This window comes from Tursiops truncatus, chromosome 10 (genome assembly GCF_011762595.2).
Source record: "Tursiops truncatus isolate mTurTru1 chromosome 10, mTurTru1.mat.Y, whole genome shotgun sequence".
NCBI classification, from domain to species: domain Eukaryota; kingdom Metazoa; phylum Chordata; class Mammalia; order Artiodactyla; family Delphinidae; genus Tursiops; species Tursiops truncatus.
The window spans coordinates 71,240,937-71,260,410 of NC_047043.1; the positions used below are offsets into that span (position 1 = coordinate 71,240,937).

At 36.3% G+C, this 19,474-nt stretch overlaps 1 protein-coding gene across 1 annotated transcript in view; it reads right to left on the bottom strand.

Annotated features, from left to right (window-relative positions):
* The window catches only part of DNAH12 (dynein axonemal heavy chain 12), a 229,604-nt gene that overhangs the window by 176,895 nt on the left and 33,235 nt on the right, over positions 1-19,474 (bottom strand). Inside the window, exons 4-10 of the mRNA XM_073811265.1 lie at positions 18,521-18,602; positions 18,293-18,319; positions 4,362-4,551; positions 3,645-3,717; positions 2,877-3,035; positions 2,474-2,669; positions 195-383 (exon numbers count right to left, since the gene is read on the bottom strand). Of these exons, the coding sequence (XP_073667366.1) occupies positions 195-383; positions 2,474-2,669; positions 2,877-3,035; positions 3,645-3,717; positions 4,362-4,551; positions 18,293-18,319; positions 18,521-18,602 (916 nt within the window). The remainder of the gene's footprint in view (positions 1-194; positions 384-2,473; positions 2,670-2,876; positions 3,036-3,644; positions 3,718-4,361; positions 4,552-18,292; positions 18,320-18,520; positions 18,603-19,474) is intronic.

Consider the following 19,474-nt stretch of genomic DNA (forward strand, 5'->3'; position numbering starts at 1 on the left):
CTACAGGGAATTCTACTCAATACTCTGTAATGACCTATATGGGAAAAGAATCTAAAAAAAAAGACTGGGTATGTGTATATGTATAACCAATTCACTTTGCTGTACACCTGAAACTAATGCAACATCATAAACCAACTATACTCTAATAAAAATTTTTTAAAAAAGAAACCCAATGGATAAGAATAAAGAAATACCTGCAGAGCTTCAGCTATTCGCTCAACCAAACCCAAAACAACATCTTCCAAATCTTGAAAAGTAGGATAAAATTCCATTTTATCATCATCAAACGTCAATTCCATCTTAAATATCGGCAGCCCTCGTTGATCTTCTTGGTCAAAGAGTTTTACAAATCCTTCTACAGTTCTCTTTAAGAGCTCTTTTAGCTGCATGATGCCATAAGTTATTATTACTTTAGAAAGTACAAACTGAACCTTTAACTAAAATCAGTAACCTATTGCCTATAATTAATTCACTCTACCAATCCATTTAGTCCTGAAAATTATCTTCATTCAGCAAAATATGTTCTTAATAAATATAGTCTAAAATAAATAGGACAAAATATACAAACTTTAATTTTTCTATGGAATATCAACAATCTTAAAATGGCAACTCAGAATCTTCTACATCCTTTAGTAATTCTGTCCCGGGTACAGAAAAAGTTCCAGAAGACCCAACAATATGTTAAAGACTGAGGGGAGGAGAGGCCTGAAACCTAAGTTTGGGGGTGTCATGAGGCGACATGTATACAGGGCAAGGGACAGTAGTGTACTAGAGCTAGCTTCTACCATTATAAGAGCCAATTGTTAAACATTCAAGAATTTTGTGAGCCAGATACGAAACTCTTGGATGCTTGAAAATCACTATGGTGGGAATATTTACCCCATGGAAATTGGCAAACACTACAAACCAGTGCTTTTTCTCCTGGGGTCAGATTTCCAGCACATCACTAGGTGAGAGTGAAGCCACTGGAACTTAGAAACGTGCACTATAAGTTACCAAAGTATGAATAATGCTTTCTTATGCAGAACCAACTATTAGAAATTTAAGCAAGGTACACAAACTTATATCTAAATAATCTTCAAAACATTCCTCATCTCTTTACTTCTTATCATATAATCATAGTCCTCTTAAGAGCATAAAGGTAAAAGGAAATCATGTATATTCATTACAGTATTACATACCAGATATATATATATATATATAAAAATTCCCTTTAAAAATGGCAAAATTCAGGCTTCCCTGGTGGCGCAGTCGTTGAGAATCTGCCTGCCAATGCAGGAGACACGGGTTCGGGCCCTGGTCTGGGAAGATCCCACATGCTGCTGAGCAACTAGGCCTGTGAGCCACAACTACTGAGTCTGCGTGTCTGGAGCCTGTGCTCCACAACAAGAGAGGCCGCGATAGTAAGAGGCCCACGCACCGCGATGAAGAGTGGCCCCCGCTTGCCACAACTAGAGAAAGCCCTCGCACAGAGACAAAGACCCAACACAGCCAAAAATAAATATAAAAATAAATTAATTAATTTAAAAAATACAGCAGGCTTGGAAGTCCTTCTACCTGTGTTTAAAAAAAAAAAGGCAAAATTCATGGAATCTTTGAAGGTCTTTACCAAAAGGAAAAGTTTTTATTCAAAACTATTTTTCTAGGATTACATTTCTACAATAGTAAAAATTCAAGGAGCCCATAAAATAATTGTATAAAATTCATATTCTCTTTCTGTTTGTCATTTAAAGACGATCAATAACATTTCGAACCAAGATTTTATTGAGAACAAAACAAGAATCAATTAACTTGTAATTTCGTAAGTTCAAAAATATGTTCACTAGGATAGTACTTTTGTTAATTTACTCCAATAAAGCTATAGATAATTAGTTTATAGCCTTTAAGCATGAATCCAGTAATCAATCATAATATTGACACATATTTCTAGACTTACCTCTCATTTTATTTTTTATTTTTATTATTTTTAGATTTTATTTATTTATTGGCTGTGTTGGGTCTTCATTGCTGCGCACAGGCTTTCTCTAGTCGCAGCAAGTGGGGGCTACTCCTCGTTGTGGCGCGCAGGCTTCTCACTGCGGTGGCTTCTCTTGTTGCAGAGCAGGGCTCTAGGCACACAGGCTCAGTAGTTGTGACTCACTGGCTCTAGAGCACAGGCTCAGTAGTTGTGGCACACGGGCTTAGTTGCTCCGTGGCATGTGGGATCTTCCCAGACCAGGGCTCGAACCCATGTCCCCTTCATTGGCAGGCAGATTCTTAACTGCTGCGCCACCAGGGAAGCCCTTACCTCTCATTTTTAGACTGCTTCCAGAAATGAAGCATTTTTCTGCTAAAGTTATTTAAACAAAATTATAGTAAAAGTCTTTCTTAATTTATTTCAAAATAATTATACAGCACTATATCTAAAGATTTATTTAAAATACTAAAGTAACTTCAATAACATTATCATTTAAAATATACAAAACCTATTTACCTGATTTGACATAAGTGTGGAAACACAGTTATAAAATGCATCCAGTTTCTCAGGTTTAATGCCTTCTAGTGACTCCTTCTTGGTAAAGAGACTTATAACCTTTGGATACCAAGTGTTCATTATCTTCTCTTCTGCCTTTCTAGCTTGTATTGATAAATCATTTTTCAGTGATTCACAATCAATTGGGCCTTTACCTCTATTTATGAAAAAAAATGATTTAAAGCAAACAATAGATATTGGTCATGATACAAAATTATTGAAACAAGATAAATTAAAAAATTTTTTAACCTAAGAAAAGTCCTGAGTATTTATCAATCACTTTTTAAAATTATATAGTCAAAATATAGACTCAAGCAGGAGACATTAAAATTTTAAATGTTAATTAATAAATGTGGGATTTTACCTAATTCCAGTTAAGTCTAGCAAAACTGTATTGGCAAATGTTGTATAACCAAGGTCCAATAACATTTTCATAGTTGGATGAACAATGTACAAACTAGCTAATATTTGATTTCTTGTCTGCAGATAGTTAGAATGCCAACGCTTAGAATAATCCAGGCCTCTGGAAAAGCAAAACACCATATCAAACAGGATTCAAATGATACATTCTAAATTTTAGGAAATAATATTTATGACATGGAATTAGTATCAAAGTGAGAAGACTGGGGATTGAGAAGGGAGAAATGTACTCAGCAATGGGAAACTTAGGAGATAAGCATGTAATAAAAATACATCAAGATCTTGAGAGTTCATTATCTTCAGAGACATCAGAGATCATTTGTGTGTAAGGCAGGCTGATGGGCCAGGCATGAGTTCCCTAACTTCCACTGTACTCTGGTTCAGTTACCCTGGGTAGAGATAAACAAACTCAGTCCTTAGGATTGGGAAGAAGAGACAGAGAAATCTGTCTGGCAAACTCCAAAGCTTACTTAAGGCCGAGTTGAGTTATACATCCATAAATGTTCCCACTAATTGCATAAGCAACAACTAGATAAGTTCAATGTAGAGGATACCTTTGGGGAAAAACAAAAACAGTAGTACTATTTTTTTTTTTACATGTTTTCAAAACACTTTTGAGCTTCACAGCTGTAGCCTTGAATGAAAGATCTGTTTATTTTCAATCTGTTATCAAAACCTAGATACAGTACTGTTTTATAAAAATTTTACTTACACAGGGGATTCAGGTAAACGGCCTCCTTCATCTTCAAGCCATTTAACTGGAGGTCTCACAAGAACACTCCTCACTCAAAAAAAAAAAAGTATATATATACATATATTTTATAGATAGATAGATAGATAGATAGGTTAATGCTTCTTGACAATCCTTGCAAGACTTAACTGAAATCAAAGTTTCTAACTTTTGATAATGGATAGTATAGTTTAATATGAATCAAAATGAGTATAAGAAAAAAATCCCTTATGTGAAACAAAATCATGCTCTTGGTACAATTTCAGCCCTGCTTTGGAGGTGAATTCAGATACAGTAAAGCTTTAATAAGTTCTCAGTTTTTCTCATCCTATCTATTCAAAGGTCACTGGCATGGTCACTTAAAACAATTAATCCAATTAAAAATTGCGAAGGTTAAATCCCTAATAAATCTCCCCAAACACATTAATATTTTCTTACAATCCTGTAAATAGTATAACCATAAAGACAAAGTAAAAAATTAAAAAGCTATTAAGCACATAAAAATTACAAAAAGTACCCTTAAAAACAGTGTCCTTAAATTACAAAGATTTGACTAGGTTATAGGCTCAAAGTTAAAACTTTAAAAATATCTAAGAAATATATATAGCTAAACATATAATGTTCATTATTCATATTTCTACTTTCGATTGGGAGAGGTGGGGGAACAAGCAAGCTTGGTGTGTGTTAAATACCACTTACCCAAATATCTCTTCATGCTTTTTTCAAAATCACTTGACACCTCATTTATGAGACTTTGAATGAGTTCTTCTCTTTCTTTCCCTTCCTTTAAAGACTCAGGTATCAGCATTAACATGTGATCCAGCCATTCCTGCTGAATAGGTACTATGGGACTACTCTCTACACATTGTTTCAAATAAATATAGTTGAACTGAGAATGTAATAAGAAAAAATTAAATGTTCTAAATGGTGTAGCATTTCAATGATACATGTGAAATGTAGCATTCCAGAGTAAAAATATTATGAAAAATAACATGTTTTCAGAATAAAAATATTTTATCCAAAAGTACAACCTACAAAGAAACTATTTTACATTTTTATTTATGATGCGTTCTCTCCAAATTAATGTTCTTAGTATACTCTTCACTTTCTCAAGGCAAAACAAACATCCTTAATCTAACTTACTATTCCTTCATTTAACAAATATTCATTAATTCAACAAATATTCAGGTATTTTTCCAAATGCTGAGGATATAGTAATAAACAAAACAGACAAAGCCCCACTCTCTTGGAGATACTATTCTGGTATACTAGCATCATAATATAATTTCATAAATTCTCCCATAACAATGAGTAGTCTGACAAAAATAGACATGAACAAATGGAAAGACAGTACTTGATCTTGGTAAAGATATTTTAACATCATGAAAATTTAAAGTTGTCCCAAAATCAAGTTAATGCAATACCAATAAAAATATCTACACACATTTTTAAGAAACTAGACAAGTAGAGACTAAAGTTCAAGTGGAAAAATAAATAGCCAAGAAATCCCTGAGAAAGAATATTTGTAAGGAAGAACTATTCCTAGGAGACATTAAAACATACTATAAAGTCTCCCTGATGAGAATAGTGTGGTACAGGTACATGAATAGACACACCACTGGGGAAAAAAAAAAATAGAAAGTCCAGGTATAGCTTCAGTCCATAGGAAAATGTAGCATATGATAAATGTGGCACCCCAAATCACTGAAGCGAAGATAAAGATTTTAGTAAATATTTCTGGGACAACTGGTTAGCCATTTGGGAAAAGATAAATTTAACACATATCTTCCAACATACACAAGAATAAATTCCAAATAGATCAGAAATTTAATTAAACTAAATAATAAAACTATACAAGGCCAGAAAAAACCTGATAAAATTCTTCTATAATTAAGCATAGGGAAAGACTTTATAACTATGATTCAAATTCCAGGTACAAAAAAGGAAAAAAAGATTGACAAATTCTGACTACATAAAATTTAAATGTTTGCATGTTTTAAGAATATCATAATAAAAAAGGTCAAAAGACTACTGACAATCTGGGAGAAAATATTTGCAAAGTATATCTCAAATAAAGGGGAAAGAATGCTTAAAAATTTAGGAGATGGGTGAAACTTGAGGACATTATGCTAAATGAAATAGGCCAATGACAAAAAGATAAACACCTTATGATTCCACTTATATGAGGTATCTACAGTAGTCAAATTAATAAAACAGAAAATAGAATGCCACTTGCCAGAGACTAGGGGGAAAAGGAAATGGAGAGTTGTTTCATGAGTGTAGAGTTTCAGTTTTACAATATGAGAATATTCTGGAGATTAGTTGCACAATGTGAAAATACTTAACACCACTGAACAGTACACTTTATTTATTTTTTTTAAAAAAATATTTATTTATTTATTTATTTTTGGCTGTGTTGGGTCTTTGTTTCTGTGTGAGGGCTTTTTCTAGTTGCGGCAAGCAGGGGCCACCCTTCATCGCGGCGCGCGGGCCTCTCACTATCGCAGCCTCTCTTGTTGCGGAGCACAGGCTCCAGACGCGCATGCTCAGTAGTTGTGGCTCACGGGCCTATTTGCTCAGCAGCATGTGGGATCTTCCCAGACCAGGGCTCGAACCCATGTCCCCTGCATTGGCAGGCAGATTCTCAACCACTGCACCACCAGGGAAGCCCCTAGTTATTTCTTTTTACTTAATTTATTTATATATTTTTGGCTGCAATGGGTCTTCATTGCTGGGCACAGGCTTTCTCTAGTTGCCGGGGGCTACTCTTCATTGCGGTGTGCGGGCTTCTCATTGCGGTGGCTCCTCTTGTTGCGGAGCACGGGCTCTAGGCATGAAGGCTTCAGTAGCTGTGGCACATGGGCTCAGCAGTTGTGGCAGCACAGTCTTAGTTGCTCCACGGCATGTGGGATCTTCCAGGACCAGGGCTCAAACCTGTGTCCCCTGCATTGCCAGGTGAATTCTTAACCACTGTGCCACCAGGGAAGTCCTGAACAGTACATTTTAAAATAGTGAAGATGGTGGGACTTCCCTAGTGGTGCAGAGTAGGTTTCTCACATGTTATGGGTTAGCAATTTAAAAACAGTTTATGTGTATTCTAGAATTTAACAAAATAAGTAAATATACTGTGGTTCATAAAAGCTAGGTTTCTGACTGGGAGAGAAGGGAGCAACAAATAAGGAAAGAGGGAAGACTAGAATGAACCCAGTGATATTAAATTGGAATAGGAGGCATAAGTGTAAACTCATGGTTTTTAAGATAGATAGACAGATGATAGAAGGAAGGATGGATGGATAGATAGATAAATTATGTTTCCTCAAGGATGAATAAGAAAGTCCACGTTGGTGAAGCATAAAATATGATACAGAGCGTGGTGAGAGGAGAGGCAGGAGAATAGGTAGGAGTCATATTACAGAAAGCCTTGCATACACATTAAGATTTAATTCTGTATGTTATGGGAAGCCACTGATGGCTATTGTAGTCAAGGGGAAAGAGGAAGACCTGATCTAAGGCTAGGACAAAAAGAGGACTGATTGGAGAAATATTCGTAGCATTTGGGGACTAATTGTATGGCAGAGAGAGGGGGAAAAAGAAGTTAAGACTCAGGTGTATTAAGCATGAGTGATTGGGTAAATAGCGATAACTAGAAGAGAGAATAAGGAGGAAGAGACGTCTTATGGAAGAAGCTGATAAGTTCATTTTTTCTGACATGTTGAATTTGAGGTATTTGTGCATCAAAATCTATGGGAGTCATCAAAATATGGAAGGTACTTGAAATCAGAAGAGAATCATCCAGGAAGATTCAAGGAAAGAGAACACTGGGCCACAGTCAGGCAGGGAAGCGAAACCCATGAAGATGACAGAGAAATAATATTTAGAGAACTAGAAAAATAAGTATAAGGGCATTTAAAAGGAAATGAATATTCAGCAGTGTCAAAAATCAGCTGGAATTGTCACTATTTTTTATTTTAGCCGTACTAATGGGTATGTAGTGATAACTCATCACAGTTTTAATTTACATTTCCCTAACAGTTAATAATGTTGAGCATCTTTGATGTGCTTATTTGCCATCCATATATCCTCTTTGGTAAAATGTCTAGTCATGTCTTTTACTCATTTTCTAATTGGAGTTTTTGTTTTTATCCTGTTAGTTTTGAGAGTTCTTAAATATTCTAGATACAAGTCCTTTGTTGGATATGTGATTTGTGAATATTTTCTTGCAGTATGTAGCATGTTTTTTCATCCTCTTAACAGAATCTTTCACCTAGCTATAGTTTTTAATTTTTATGAAATAAAATTTATTGGTTTTTTTATGGATTGTGCTTTTTATTTTTTTATTTTTTGGCCGTGCTGCGCAGCACGCAGGATCTTAGTTCCCCGAACATGGACTGAACTCATGCCCACTGCAATGGAAGTGCAGAGTCTTAACCACTGAACAGCCAGGGAAGTCCCAGACTGCTTTTTTAAATTGGGTACAGTTGATTTACAATATATATTAGTTTTAGATGTACAACATAGTGATTCAAAATTTTTATAGATTATACTCCATTTAAAGTTATAAAATATAGGCTATATTCCCTGTGCTATACCATGTATCATTATAGCTTATTTATTTTATACATAGTAGTTTGTACCTCTTAATCACCTACCCCTATCTTGCCCCTCCTCCCTTTCCTCTCCCCACTGGTAACCACTAGTTTTTTCTCTGTATGTGTGAGTCTGTTTCTCTTTTGTTATATTACTTCATTTATTTTTTAGATTCCACATATAAATGATAACATACAGTATTTACCTTTCTCTGTCTGACTCATTTCTCTATGCATAAAACTCTCCAGGTTTATCTTTGTTGTTGCAAATGGAAAATTTTCATTCTTTTTTATGGCTGAGTTATTCCATTACATAATGTATATAAATTATATATATGTATATAAATTCACATCTTCCTTATCCACGTCTTGGCTTTTGTAAATAATGCTGTTGTGAACATTAGGGTGCATTTATCTTTTTGATTAGTGTTTTTGTTTTCTTTGGATATATACCCAGAAATGGAATGGTGGGGTCATATGTAGTTCTATTTTTAGTTTTTAGAGGGACCTCCACACTGTTTCCCATAGTGGCTGCACCAATTTATGTTCCCACCAACAGTGTACAAGGGCTCCCTTCTCTCTACATCCTCACCAACATTAGTTATTTGTGGTCATTTTTTTTTAACATCTTCATTGGAGTATAATTGCTTTACAATGGTGTGTTAGTTTCTGCTTTATAACAAAGGGAATCAGCTATGCATATACATATTCCCTCCCTCTTGCATCTCCCTCCCACCCCTCTAGGCGGTCACACAGCGCTGAGCTGATCTCCCTGTGCAATGCAGCTGCTTCCCACTAGCTATCTATTTTACATTTGGTAGTGTATATATGTCCATGCCACTCTCTCACTTCGTCCCAGCTTACCCTTCCCACTCCCCGTGTCCTCAAGTCCATTCTCTGCATCTGTGTTTTTATTCCTGTCCTGCCCCTAGGCTCTTCAGAACCTTTTTATTTTTTTTTGATTCCATGTATATGTGTTAGCATATGGTATTTGTTTTTCTCTTTCTGACTTACTTCACTCTGTATGACAGACTCTAGGTCCATCCACCCCCCTACAACTAACTCAATTTCATTTCTTTTTATGGTTGAGTTATATTCCATTGTATATATGTGCCACATCTTCTTTATCCATTCATCTGTCGATGGACACTTAGGTTGCTTCCATGTCCTGGCTATTGTAAATAGAGCTGCAATGAACACTATGGTACAAGACTCTTTTTGAATTATGGTTTTCTCAGGGTATATGCCCAATAGTGGGATTGCTGGGTCATACGGTAGTTCTATTTGTAGTTTTTTAAGGAAACTCCATACTGTTCTCCATAGTGGCTGTATCAATTTACATTCCAACCAAGAGTGCAAGAGGGTTCCCTCTTCTCCACACGCTCTCCAGCATTTATTGTTTGTAGATTTTTTGATGATGGCCATTCTGACTGGTGTGAGGTGATATCTCATTGTAGTTTTGATTTGCATTTCCCTAATGATTAGTGATGTTGAGCATCCTTTCATGTGTTTGTTGGCAATCTGTATATCTTCTTTGGAGAAATGTCTATTTAGGTCTTCTGCCCATTTTTGGATTGGGTTGTTTGTGTTTTTGATATTGAGCTGCATGAGCTGCTTATAAATTTTGGAGATTAATCCTTTGTCAGTTGCTTCATTTACAAATATTTTCTCCCATTCTGAGGGTTTCTTTTCATTTTGTTTATGGTTTCCTTTGCTATGCAAAAGCTCTTAAGTTTCATTAGGTCCCATTTGTTTATTTTTGTTTTTATTTCCATTTCTCTAGGAGGTGGGTCAAAAAGAATCTTGCTGTGATTTATGTCATAGAGTGCTCTGCCTATGTTTTCCTCTAAGAGTTTGATAATGTCTGGCCTTACATTTAGGTCTTTAATCCATTTGGAGTTTATTTTTGTGTATGGTGTTACAGAGTGTTCTAATTTCATTCTTTTACATGTAGCTGTCCACTTTTCCCAGCACCAATCATTGAAGAGGCTGTCTTTTCTCCATTGCATATTCTTGCCTCCTTTATCAAAAATAAGGTGACCATATGTGTGTGGGTTTATCTATGGGCTTTCTATCCTGTTCCATTGATCTATATTTCTGTTTTAGTGCCAGTACCATACTGTCTTGATTACTGTAGCTTTGTAGTATCGTCTGAAGGCAGGGAGCCTGATTCCTCCACCTCTGTTTTTCTTTCTTAACATTGTTTTGGCTACCAGCCCCAGTGATAAGGAGGTTGAAATAGCATATAGTGATGTAGCCAAAAGATTTACCAAGTAAAATAGCACTTACGAGAGAGATGTCTTCACATCTTCCCCTGACTAAGAACATGCTTTTCCTAACACACTGCTCCTCTTCCTATAAAGTAGAAACTTTATTTTGCACAAACATGCAGTTATTCCAGATTAGTATAAAGGATAGACAAGATATAGTAGTTATCGTTAAATATATACTCCTAAGCAGTGTCATTTTAAAATTGTTTTACCCTGCTTACCTCCCCTACCCTGTATCCTCCTCTCCTCTAATTTGGAGACACTCCATAAAAAATTTTCACTTTAAAGGTACTTTGCCATCTCTCTAGAGCCCTCACCACTGTCTCCATTCACTGTTTATAGATGGCAGAACTTTTGAGGTGCACTGTTTAACTGTTAAAATAGTAACCACAACCTCATCAGGCCCAAAATGGAGCACAATGCATGGTAGAAGGAATATTTATGTATTTTTGGAATTTTATAATATTTAGTAAGAGTATATGAAAGTATTGCTACTGTATCAAAATATATTGTTTCAATTTAATCTATTCTGGATATGTACTAAAGGATGTTACCACAAGAGAAGAGAGGCTTCTACAGAAAGTCTCTACAGATTTTGCTATTTTACTTTGTATGTGGATTTTTACTTTTGCCTAAACGCATTTATACTTCATATCAATTATAACATCTGACACTATGTAGAAGCTAAAAATTTAGAGGGAGTAACATTATTTTCAAGATCTTCTTCAAGCCTCTTATGCGTATTAAGAGAAACCAATCGGCACCTGATACTCACTGTCTAAATATGTTACTGGTAATATGTATTTTGCCCAGTGCCATTCATTTGGAACATAATTGTTTTCTTCTTTTATTTTAAAAATGCTCCTTTTTAAGGTAAATATCAGCCTTGTTGTTTGTAGATCTTTTGAGCAACACTATGTAAAATTATATTTAGTTGATTTAGCTATAGCAGTACAATGATAAGTAATATAAAAATTAACCTAAGGGGGAAAAAAAAAGATTGCTTTGGCTATTTGGGCCTCTTTTGTGTTTCCATACAAATTGTGAAATTTTTTGTTCTAGTTCTGTGAAAAATGCCAGTGGTAGTTTGATAGGGATTGCACTGAATCTAGATTGCTTTGGGTAGTATAGTCATTTTCACATGTTGATTCTTCCAATCCAAGAACATGGTATATCTCTCCATCTGTTTGTATCATCTTTAATTTCTTTCATCAGTGTCTTATACTTTTCTGCATACAGGTCTTTTGTCTCCCTAGGTAGGTTTATTCCTAGGTATTTTATTCTTTTTGTTGCAATGGTAAAAGGGAGTGTTTCCTTAATTTCTCTTTCAGATTTTTCATCATTAGTGTATAGGAATGCAAGAGATTTCTGTGCATTAATTTGGTATCCAGCTACTTTACCAAATTCATTCATTAGCTCTAGTAGTTTTCGGGTAGCATCTTTAGGATTCTCTATGTATAGTATCAGGTCATCTGCAAACAGTGACAGCTTTACTTCTTCTTTGCCAGTTTGGATTCCTTTTATTTCTTCTTCATCTCGGATTGCTGTGGCTAAAACTTCCAAAACTATGTTGAAGAATAGTGGTTAGAGTGGACAACCTTGTCTTGTTCCTGATCTCAGAGGAAATAGTTTCAGTTTTTCACCATTAAGAACGATGTTGGCTGTGGGTTTGTCATATATGGCCTTTATTATGTTGAGGAAAGTTCCCTCTATGCCTGCACTCTGGGGGGTTTTTATGATAAATGGTGTTAAATTTTGTCAAAAGCTTTTTCTGCATCTATTGAGATTATCATATGGTTTTTCTCCTTCAGTTTGTTAATATGGTGTATCACATTGATTGATATGCATATACTGAAAAATCTTTGCATTCCTGGGATAAACCCTACTTGATCGTGGTGAATGATCCTTTGAATGTGCTGTTGGATTCCGTTTGCTAGTATTTGGTTGAGGACTTTTGCATCTATGTTCATCAGTGATATTGGCCTGTAGTTTTCCTTCTTTGTGACATCCTTCTCTGGTTTTGGTAACAGGGTGATGGTGGCCTCATAGAATGAGTTTGGGAGTGTTCCTCCCTCTGCTATATTTTGGAAGAGTTTGAGAAGGATAGGTGTTAGCTCTTCTCTAAATGTTTCATAGAATTTGCCTGTGAAGTCATCTGGTCCTGGGCTTTTGTTTGTTGGAAGATTTTTAATCACAGTCAGAGCTTCTGATTGGTCTGTTTATGTTTTCTATTTCTTCCTGGTTCAGTCTCGGAAGGTTGTGCTTTTCTAAGAATTTGTCCATTTCTTCCAGGTTGTCCATTTTATTGGCATATATTTGCTTGTAGTAACCACTCATGATCCTTTGTATTTCTGCAGTGTCAGTTGTTACTTCTCCTTTTTCATTTCTAATTTTATGGATCTGAGTCCTCTCTCTTTTTTTCTTGATGAGTCTGGCTAATGGTTTATCAATTTTGTTTATCTTCTCAAAGAACCAGCTGTTAGTTGTATTGATCTTTGCTGTTATTTCCTTCGTTTCTTTTTCATTTATTTCTGATCAGATCTTTATGATTTCTTTCCTTCTGCTAACTTTGGGTTATTTTTCTTCTTCTTTCTCTAATTGCTTTAGGTGCAAGGGTGGGTTGTTTATTAGAGATGTTTCTTGTTTCTTGAGGTAGGATTGTATTGCTATAAACTTCCCTCGTAGAACTGCTTTTGCTGCATCCCATAGGTTTTGGTCATTGTGTTTTCATTGTCATTTGTTTCTAGCTACTTTTTGATTTCCTCTTTGATTTCTTCAGTGATCTCTTGCTTATTTAGTTGTGTACTGTTTAGCCTCCATGTGTTTGTATTTTTTACAGATTTTTTCCTGTAATTAATATCTAGTCTCATAGTGTTGTGGTTGGAAGATACTTGATACGATTTCAATTTTCTTAAATTTACCAAGGCTTGATTTGTTACCCAAGATATGCTCTATCCTGGAGATTGTGCCATGAGCACTTGAGAAGAAAGTGTATTCTGTTGTTTTTGGATGAAATGTCCAATAAATGTCAATTAAGTCCATCTTGTTTAATGTATCATTTAAAGCTTGTGTTTCCTTACTTATTTTCATTTTGGTTGATCTTTTCATTGGTGAAAGTGGGCTGTTAAAGTCCCCTACTATGATTGTGTTACTGTCAATTTCCCCCTTTATGGCTGTAAGCATTTGCCTTATGTATTGAGGTGCTCCTATGTTGGGTGCATAAATATTTACAATTGCTACATCTTCTTCTTGGATTGACCCCTTGATCATTACGTAGTGTCCTTCTTTGTGTCTTGAAATAGTCTTTATTTTAAGTCTCTTTAGTCTGATATGAGAATTGCTACCCCAGCTTTCTTTTGATTTCCATTTGCATGGAATTTCTTTTTCCATCCCCTCACTTTCAGTCTGTATGTGTTCCTAGGTCTGAAGTGTGTCTCTTGTAGACAGCATATATATGGGTCTTGTTTTTGTATCCATTCAGCCAGTCTATGTCTTTTGGTTGGAGCATTTAATCCATTTACATTTAAGGTAGTTACTGATATGTATGTTCCTATTACCATTTTCTTAATTGTTTTGGGTTTGTTATTGTAGGTCTTTTCCTTCTCTTTTGTTTCCTGCCTAGATACATTCCTTTAGCATTTGTTGTAAAGCTGGTTTGGTGGTGCTGAATTCTTTTAGCCTTTGCTTGTCTGTAAAGGTTTTACTTTCTCTGTCGAATCCGAATGAGATCCTTGCTGGGTAGAGTAATCTTGGTTGTAAGTTTTTCCTTTTCATCACTTTAAATATGTCCTGCCACTCCCTTCTGGCTTGCAGAGCTTCTGCTGAAAGATCAGCTGTTAACCTTATGGGGATTCCCTTGTATGTTACTTGTTGTTTTTCCCTTGCTGCTTTTAATATTTTTTCTTTGTATTTAATTTTTGATAGTTTGATTAATATCTGTCTTGGTGTGTTTCTCCTTGGATTTATCCTGTATGGGACTCTCTGCGCTTCCTGGACTTGATTGACTGTTTCCTTTCCCATATTAGGGAAGTTTTCAACTATAATCTCTTCAAATATTTTCTCAGTTCCTTTCTTTGTCTCTTCTTCTTCTGGGACCCCTATAATTTGAATGTTGGTGGGTTTAATGTTGTCCCAGAGGTCTCTGAGTCTCTCCTCAATTCTCTTCATTCTTTTTCTTTATTCTGCTCTACAGTAGTTATTTCCACCATTTTATTTTCCAGGTCACTTATCCGTTCTTCTGCCTCAATTATTCTGCTATTGGTCCCTTCTAGAGAATTTTTAATTTCATATATTGTGTTGTTCATCATTGTTGGTTTGCTCTTTAGTTCTTCTAGGTCCTTGTTAAATGTTTCTTGTATTTTCTCCATTCTATTTCCAAGATTTTGGATCATTTTTACTATCATTACTCTGAATTCTTTTTCAGGTAGACTGCCTATTTCCTCTTCATTTCTTTGGTCTGGTGGGTTTTTACCTTGCTCCTTCATCTGCTGTGTGTTTCTCTCTTTTCTCATTTTGCTTAACTTATTGTGTTTGGGGTCTCCTTTTCACAGGCTGCAGGTTCGTAGTTCCTGTTGTTTTTTGTGTCTGCCCCCAGTGGGTAAGCTTGGTTCAGTGGGTTGTGTAGGCTTCCTGGTGGAGGGGACTGGTATCTGTGTTCTGGTGGATGAGTCTGGATCTTGTCTTTGTGGTGGGCAGGGCCGAGTCCAGTGGTGTGTTTTGGGGTGTCTGTGGCATTATTATGATTTTAGGCAGCCACTCTGCTAATGGGTGGTGTTGTGTTTCTGTCTTGCTAGTTGTTTGGCATAGTGTTTCCAGCACTGTAGCTTGCTGGTCATTGAGTGGAGCTGGGTCTTAGCGTTTAGATGGAGATCACTGGGAGAGCTTTCACCATTTGATATTACATGGAGCCGGGAGATCTCTGGTGGACAAATGTCCTGAGCTCAGCTCTCCCACCTCAGAGGCATAGGCCTGACACCCAGCTGGAGCACCAAGACCCTGTCAGCCACATGGCAACAACAACTCTGTCAATATGTCTTCATCAACCATATGAGCAATGCCAATGTGGGACCCAGTACCATTCACTTGGTGGAAGAATTCTGGGTTCAGGCAGGGGACAGGCACAGTGCAGGTGATATCTGGATATTGCTTGACACTTTACAGACTGTTCTCAATAGATTTCCCTTCTTTGCTGAGCTTCAAAGCTTCCAAGATATTGGGAGCTGGGAAGTGAAAGGCAGAGGGAGGGAGCACAGGACAGGAGCAGCCCCTGGGCGTTTGCCCATGGGAGTGGCTGCCTCTGTGGTCTTTTTGATGGTAGTCATTTTGACAGGTGTGAGGTGATATCTCATTGTGGTTTTTGATTTCATTTCTCTGATGAATGAATGATAAATGAATGTTGAGCATCTTTTCATGTGCTTGTTAGCCATCTGTATGTCTTCTTTAGAAAAATGTCTATTCAGGTCTTCTGCCCATTTTTTAATTGGGTTATTTGTTTTTTTGACATTAAGTTAGTTGTATGAGCTGTTTATATACCTTGGATACTAACCCTTTATCAGTCATATGATTTGCAAATATTTTCTCCCATTCAGTAGGTTGCCTTTTCATTTTGTTGATGGTTCTGCTGTGCAAAAGCTTTCAAGTTTAATTAGGTCCAATTCATTTATTTTTGCTTTTGTTTTCTTTGCCTTAGGAGACCAATCCAAAAAAAATATTGCTACAATTTATGTCAAAAAGTATTCTGCCTATGTTACCTTCTAGGAGTTTTATGGTTTCCAATCTTACATTTAGGTCCTTAATATGGATTGTGCTTTTGATGTCACGTCTAAGAATTCTTGGCCAAGTCCTAGATTTTCTTCTAAAAGTTTTAAAATAATTTTGTTTTACATTTAAATCTATGATCAATTTTTAGTTAATTTTTGTACAATAGGCAAAGTTTAGGCTGAGGTTTGGGGTTTTTGTTGTTTATTTCTTTTGTTATTTATGGTTGTCCTATTGCTCTACCCCATTTGTTGAAAAGATTATCCTTTTTCCATTGAACTGACTTTTGCACCTTTGTCAAAAATCAGTTGGCTGTAGCTGAGTGTGTCTATTTCTGAGTCATCTATTCTGTTCTACTGATACATGTGTTCAATTATTTAAAAGTAAAAAGTTTTTAAAAGTCAGCTGAAGGTCTAGCGAGAGAAATATTGAAAAAATATCCTTTGGGTTTGGAAACTGCTGGTCATTGGTGACATTTATGATGAAGTGGTGGAGTTCGTAGAAGCCAGATTGCCAAGGCAGTGGGTTTAAGAGTGAATTACTGTTTCATACCCAGCTACCTATTTTAGATTGTAAGACACTAAAGGCAAAAACTATGGAGGAAGGATGAGGATGCTAAACACATACACACAAAAATATCTTGCAGTTCACCCAGCCTCACATTAAATATTTATAAATGTTTGGGGGTTGTTTTATATCAGTTCTTACATCTAGTAAAGAGGCAAATCCACAGCCCAAGTCTCCGGAAAAGTTGGGAGGCAGAGGGAGGAGGAGGAGGAGTATTTTAAAAAGACAAAAAACTTGGATTAGCTAAAATGAGATTCTTCCAAAGAGCCTCAGTCAGTAGGAAGGTATCCTTAGCCCTCTATCCCAAGAGGGAACTTCAAGGGTTCTGGAAAGCCTGTACCCCCATCTGGTAATATGCTGCATAAATTCTTCTTTTGTGTAACCAGCTCCATAACTTTCCATATCCTTTGTTGTTAAGGAGATTTTACATGTTTTCATCTTTCCAACAATCACATCACAGTCCCATGTTGTCACCCATGCAGTCAGTGTCTTTTTTTTTTTAATCTCTATCATCTAGCATGTGGGTGGCACACAGTGGATTCAAAATAAGCAGTCATCATTATATCAACATCAAGACAATGAAAAGGGAGATGTATTTTCCTTTATAACTACCACTTTGGATATTTTTTTTCAGTTCTTTGGAATAACAACAAAAATATTTACAATTAATCCTCAAATAATGAATAGCAACAAAAATGTAACTCTTAAAACCTGTATAGGGGCTTCCTTGGTGGTGCAGTGGCTGAGCGTCTGCCTGCCAATGCAGGGGACACGGGTTCGTGCCCTGGTCTGGGAAGATCCCACATGCCATGGAGCGGCTGGGCCCGTGAGCCATGGCCGCTGAGCCTGAGCATCCGGAGCCTGTGCTCCACAACGGGAGAGGCCACAACAGTGAGAGGCCCGCGTACCACAAAAACAAACAAACAAACAAAAAACCTGTATTGTCGGGCCTTCCCTGGTGGCGCAGTGGTTAAGAATCCGCCTGCCAATGCAGGGGACACGGGTTCGAACCCTGGTCCAGGAAGATCCTACATGCCGTGGAGCAACTAAGCCCATGCGCCACAACTACTGAGCCTGCGCTCTAGAGCCCATGAGCCACAACTACGGAGCCCGCGTGCCACAACTACTGAAGCCTGTTTGCCTAGAGTCCGTACTCTGCAACAAGAGAAGCCACCGCAATAAGAAGCCACGCACTGCAACGAAGAGTAGCCCCTGCTCTCTGCAACTAGATAAAACCCGTGTGCAGCAATGAAGACCCAATGCAGCCAAAAATAAATAAATAAAACCTGCATTGTCATCATGGCACGCATGTACCTTTGGCAGAGAAAATAATGTTTCTAAATTTCTTTCTTCTCTAGGATGGAATTTAGCAGGTGGTCTTAGAAGGAGCTACTCTGTAACAATTTGTTTGAACATTTTCAAAGCAAGAAATATAAAAAATTGAACTCACTCCTTTCTTTTTAATTTCACTGGTCATCTGTCAAAAGCAAACAAACAAGACATAATTAAATCAAGAAGAAAGTTTTTAAAGTAATTTTAAATTTTTTAAATCAAAAATATAAATAGTTTTAAATATATGTATTATTCTTTAAAAAATACTAGTTATATTGAGACTGATTTAAAATAAGAGTTAAAATAGTATAAAGATACACTTTTTAAAGAGAAAATATAAACCTACAGTTGGAGGATAATCTGGCTCTGGTGATGAAGGTGTTCTTTTATCCAATGTTCTGGCTAAATTTCGTTTGGCTCCTTCAATTCTGAAATTTATAGTTAGAACAATGTATGACTTTCTTGAATATAACATTAAGATATATTATTAAAACATAACAATTTGAACATTTTTTCAACTATACTTGAAGAAGAGATATTCAAGAGTTCTTTACCTTACTGAATTTTCTGTAAGAAATAAATCTCAATTGCCATTATCAATGAGTCCTAATATTCAAATTATTCATGTGTAATATAAAAGGAGACTAAAAATAATAATCAATAATGTTCAATTATAACATGACAATTTTTAAGTTAATCCTGATGCATGTGGGCCCTTATGTATGTGTTATCTCTGTTCAAATGCCACACTGTCAGAGAAGACTACCCTTACCCCTTACATTAAGTAGCACTTCCTTCACTATCCATCCCTTTTATCCTCACTTACCTTGCTTCATAGTACTTACCACCATTTGACATACTATATGTTGTAGACCGTTTTATTCATTGCCTTATCCCAATGCTCAGAATAGTACCTGCTACATAGTAGGTGCTCAATAAAAAGTTGTGAATGTAGGAATTTATCATCCATAAAATATAATTTCTTCTTTAAATAAAATTATATCATCATATAATCTGTTCATCTGTCACCAAATACTTACTGAATGTTTATATTCTGCAAGATACCCTACTAGGTTTTTTTTTTTGGAAAGTACCTTTTCTTTTTTTAAATTTAATTATTTTTATTTATTTGTGGCTGCGTTGGGTCTTCGTTGCTGCTCATGGGCGCTACTCTTCATTGCAGTGCACGGGCTTCTCATTGTAGTGGCTTCTTTTGTTGCAAAGCCTGGGCTCTAGGCACGCAGGCTTCAGTAGTTGCGACACACAGGCTCAGTAGTTGTGGCCCGTGGGCTCTAGAGCG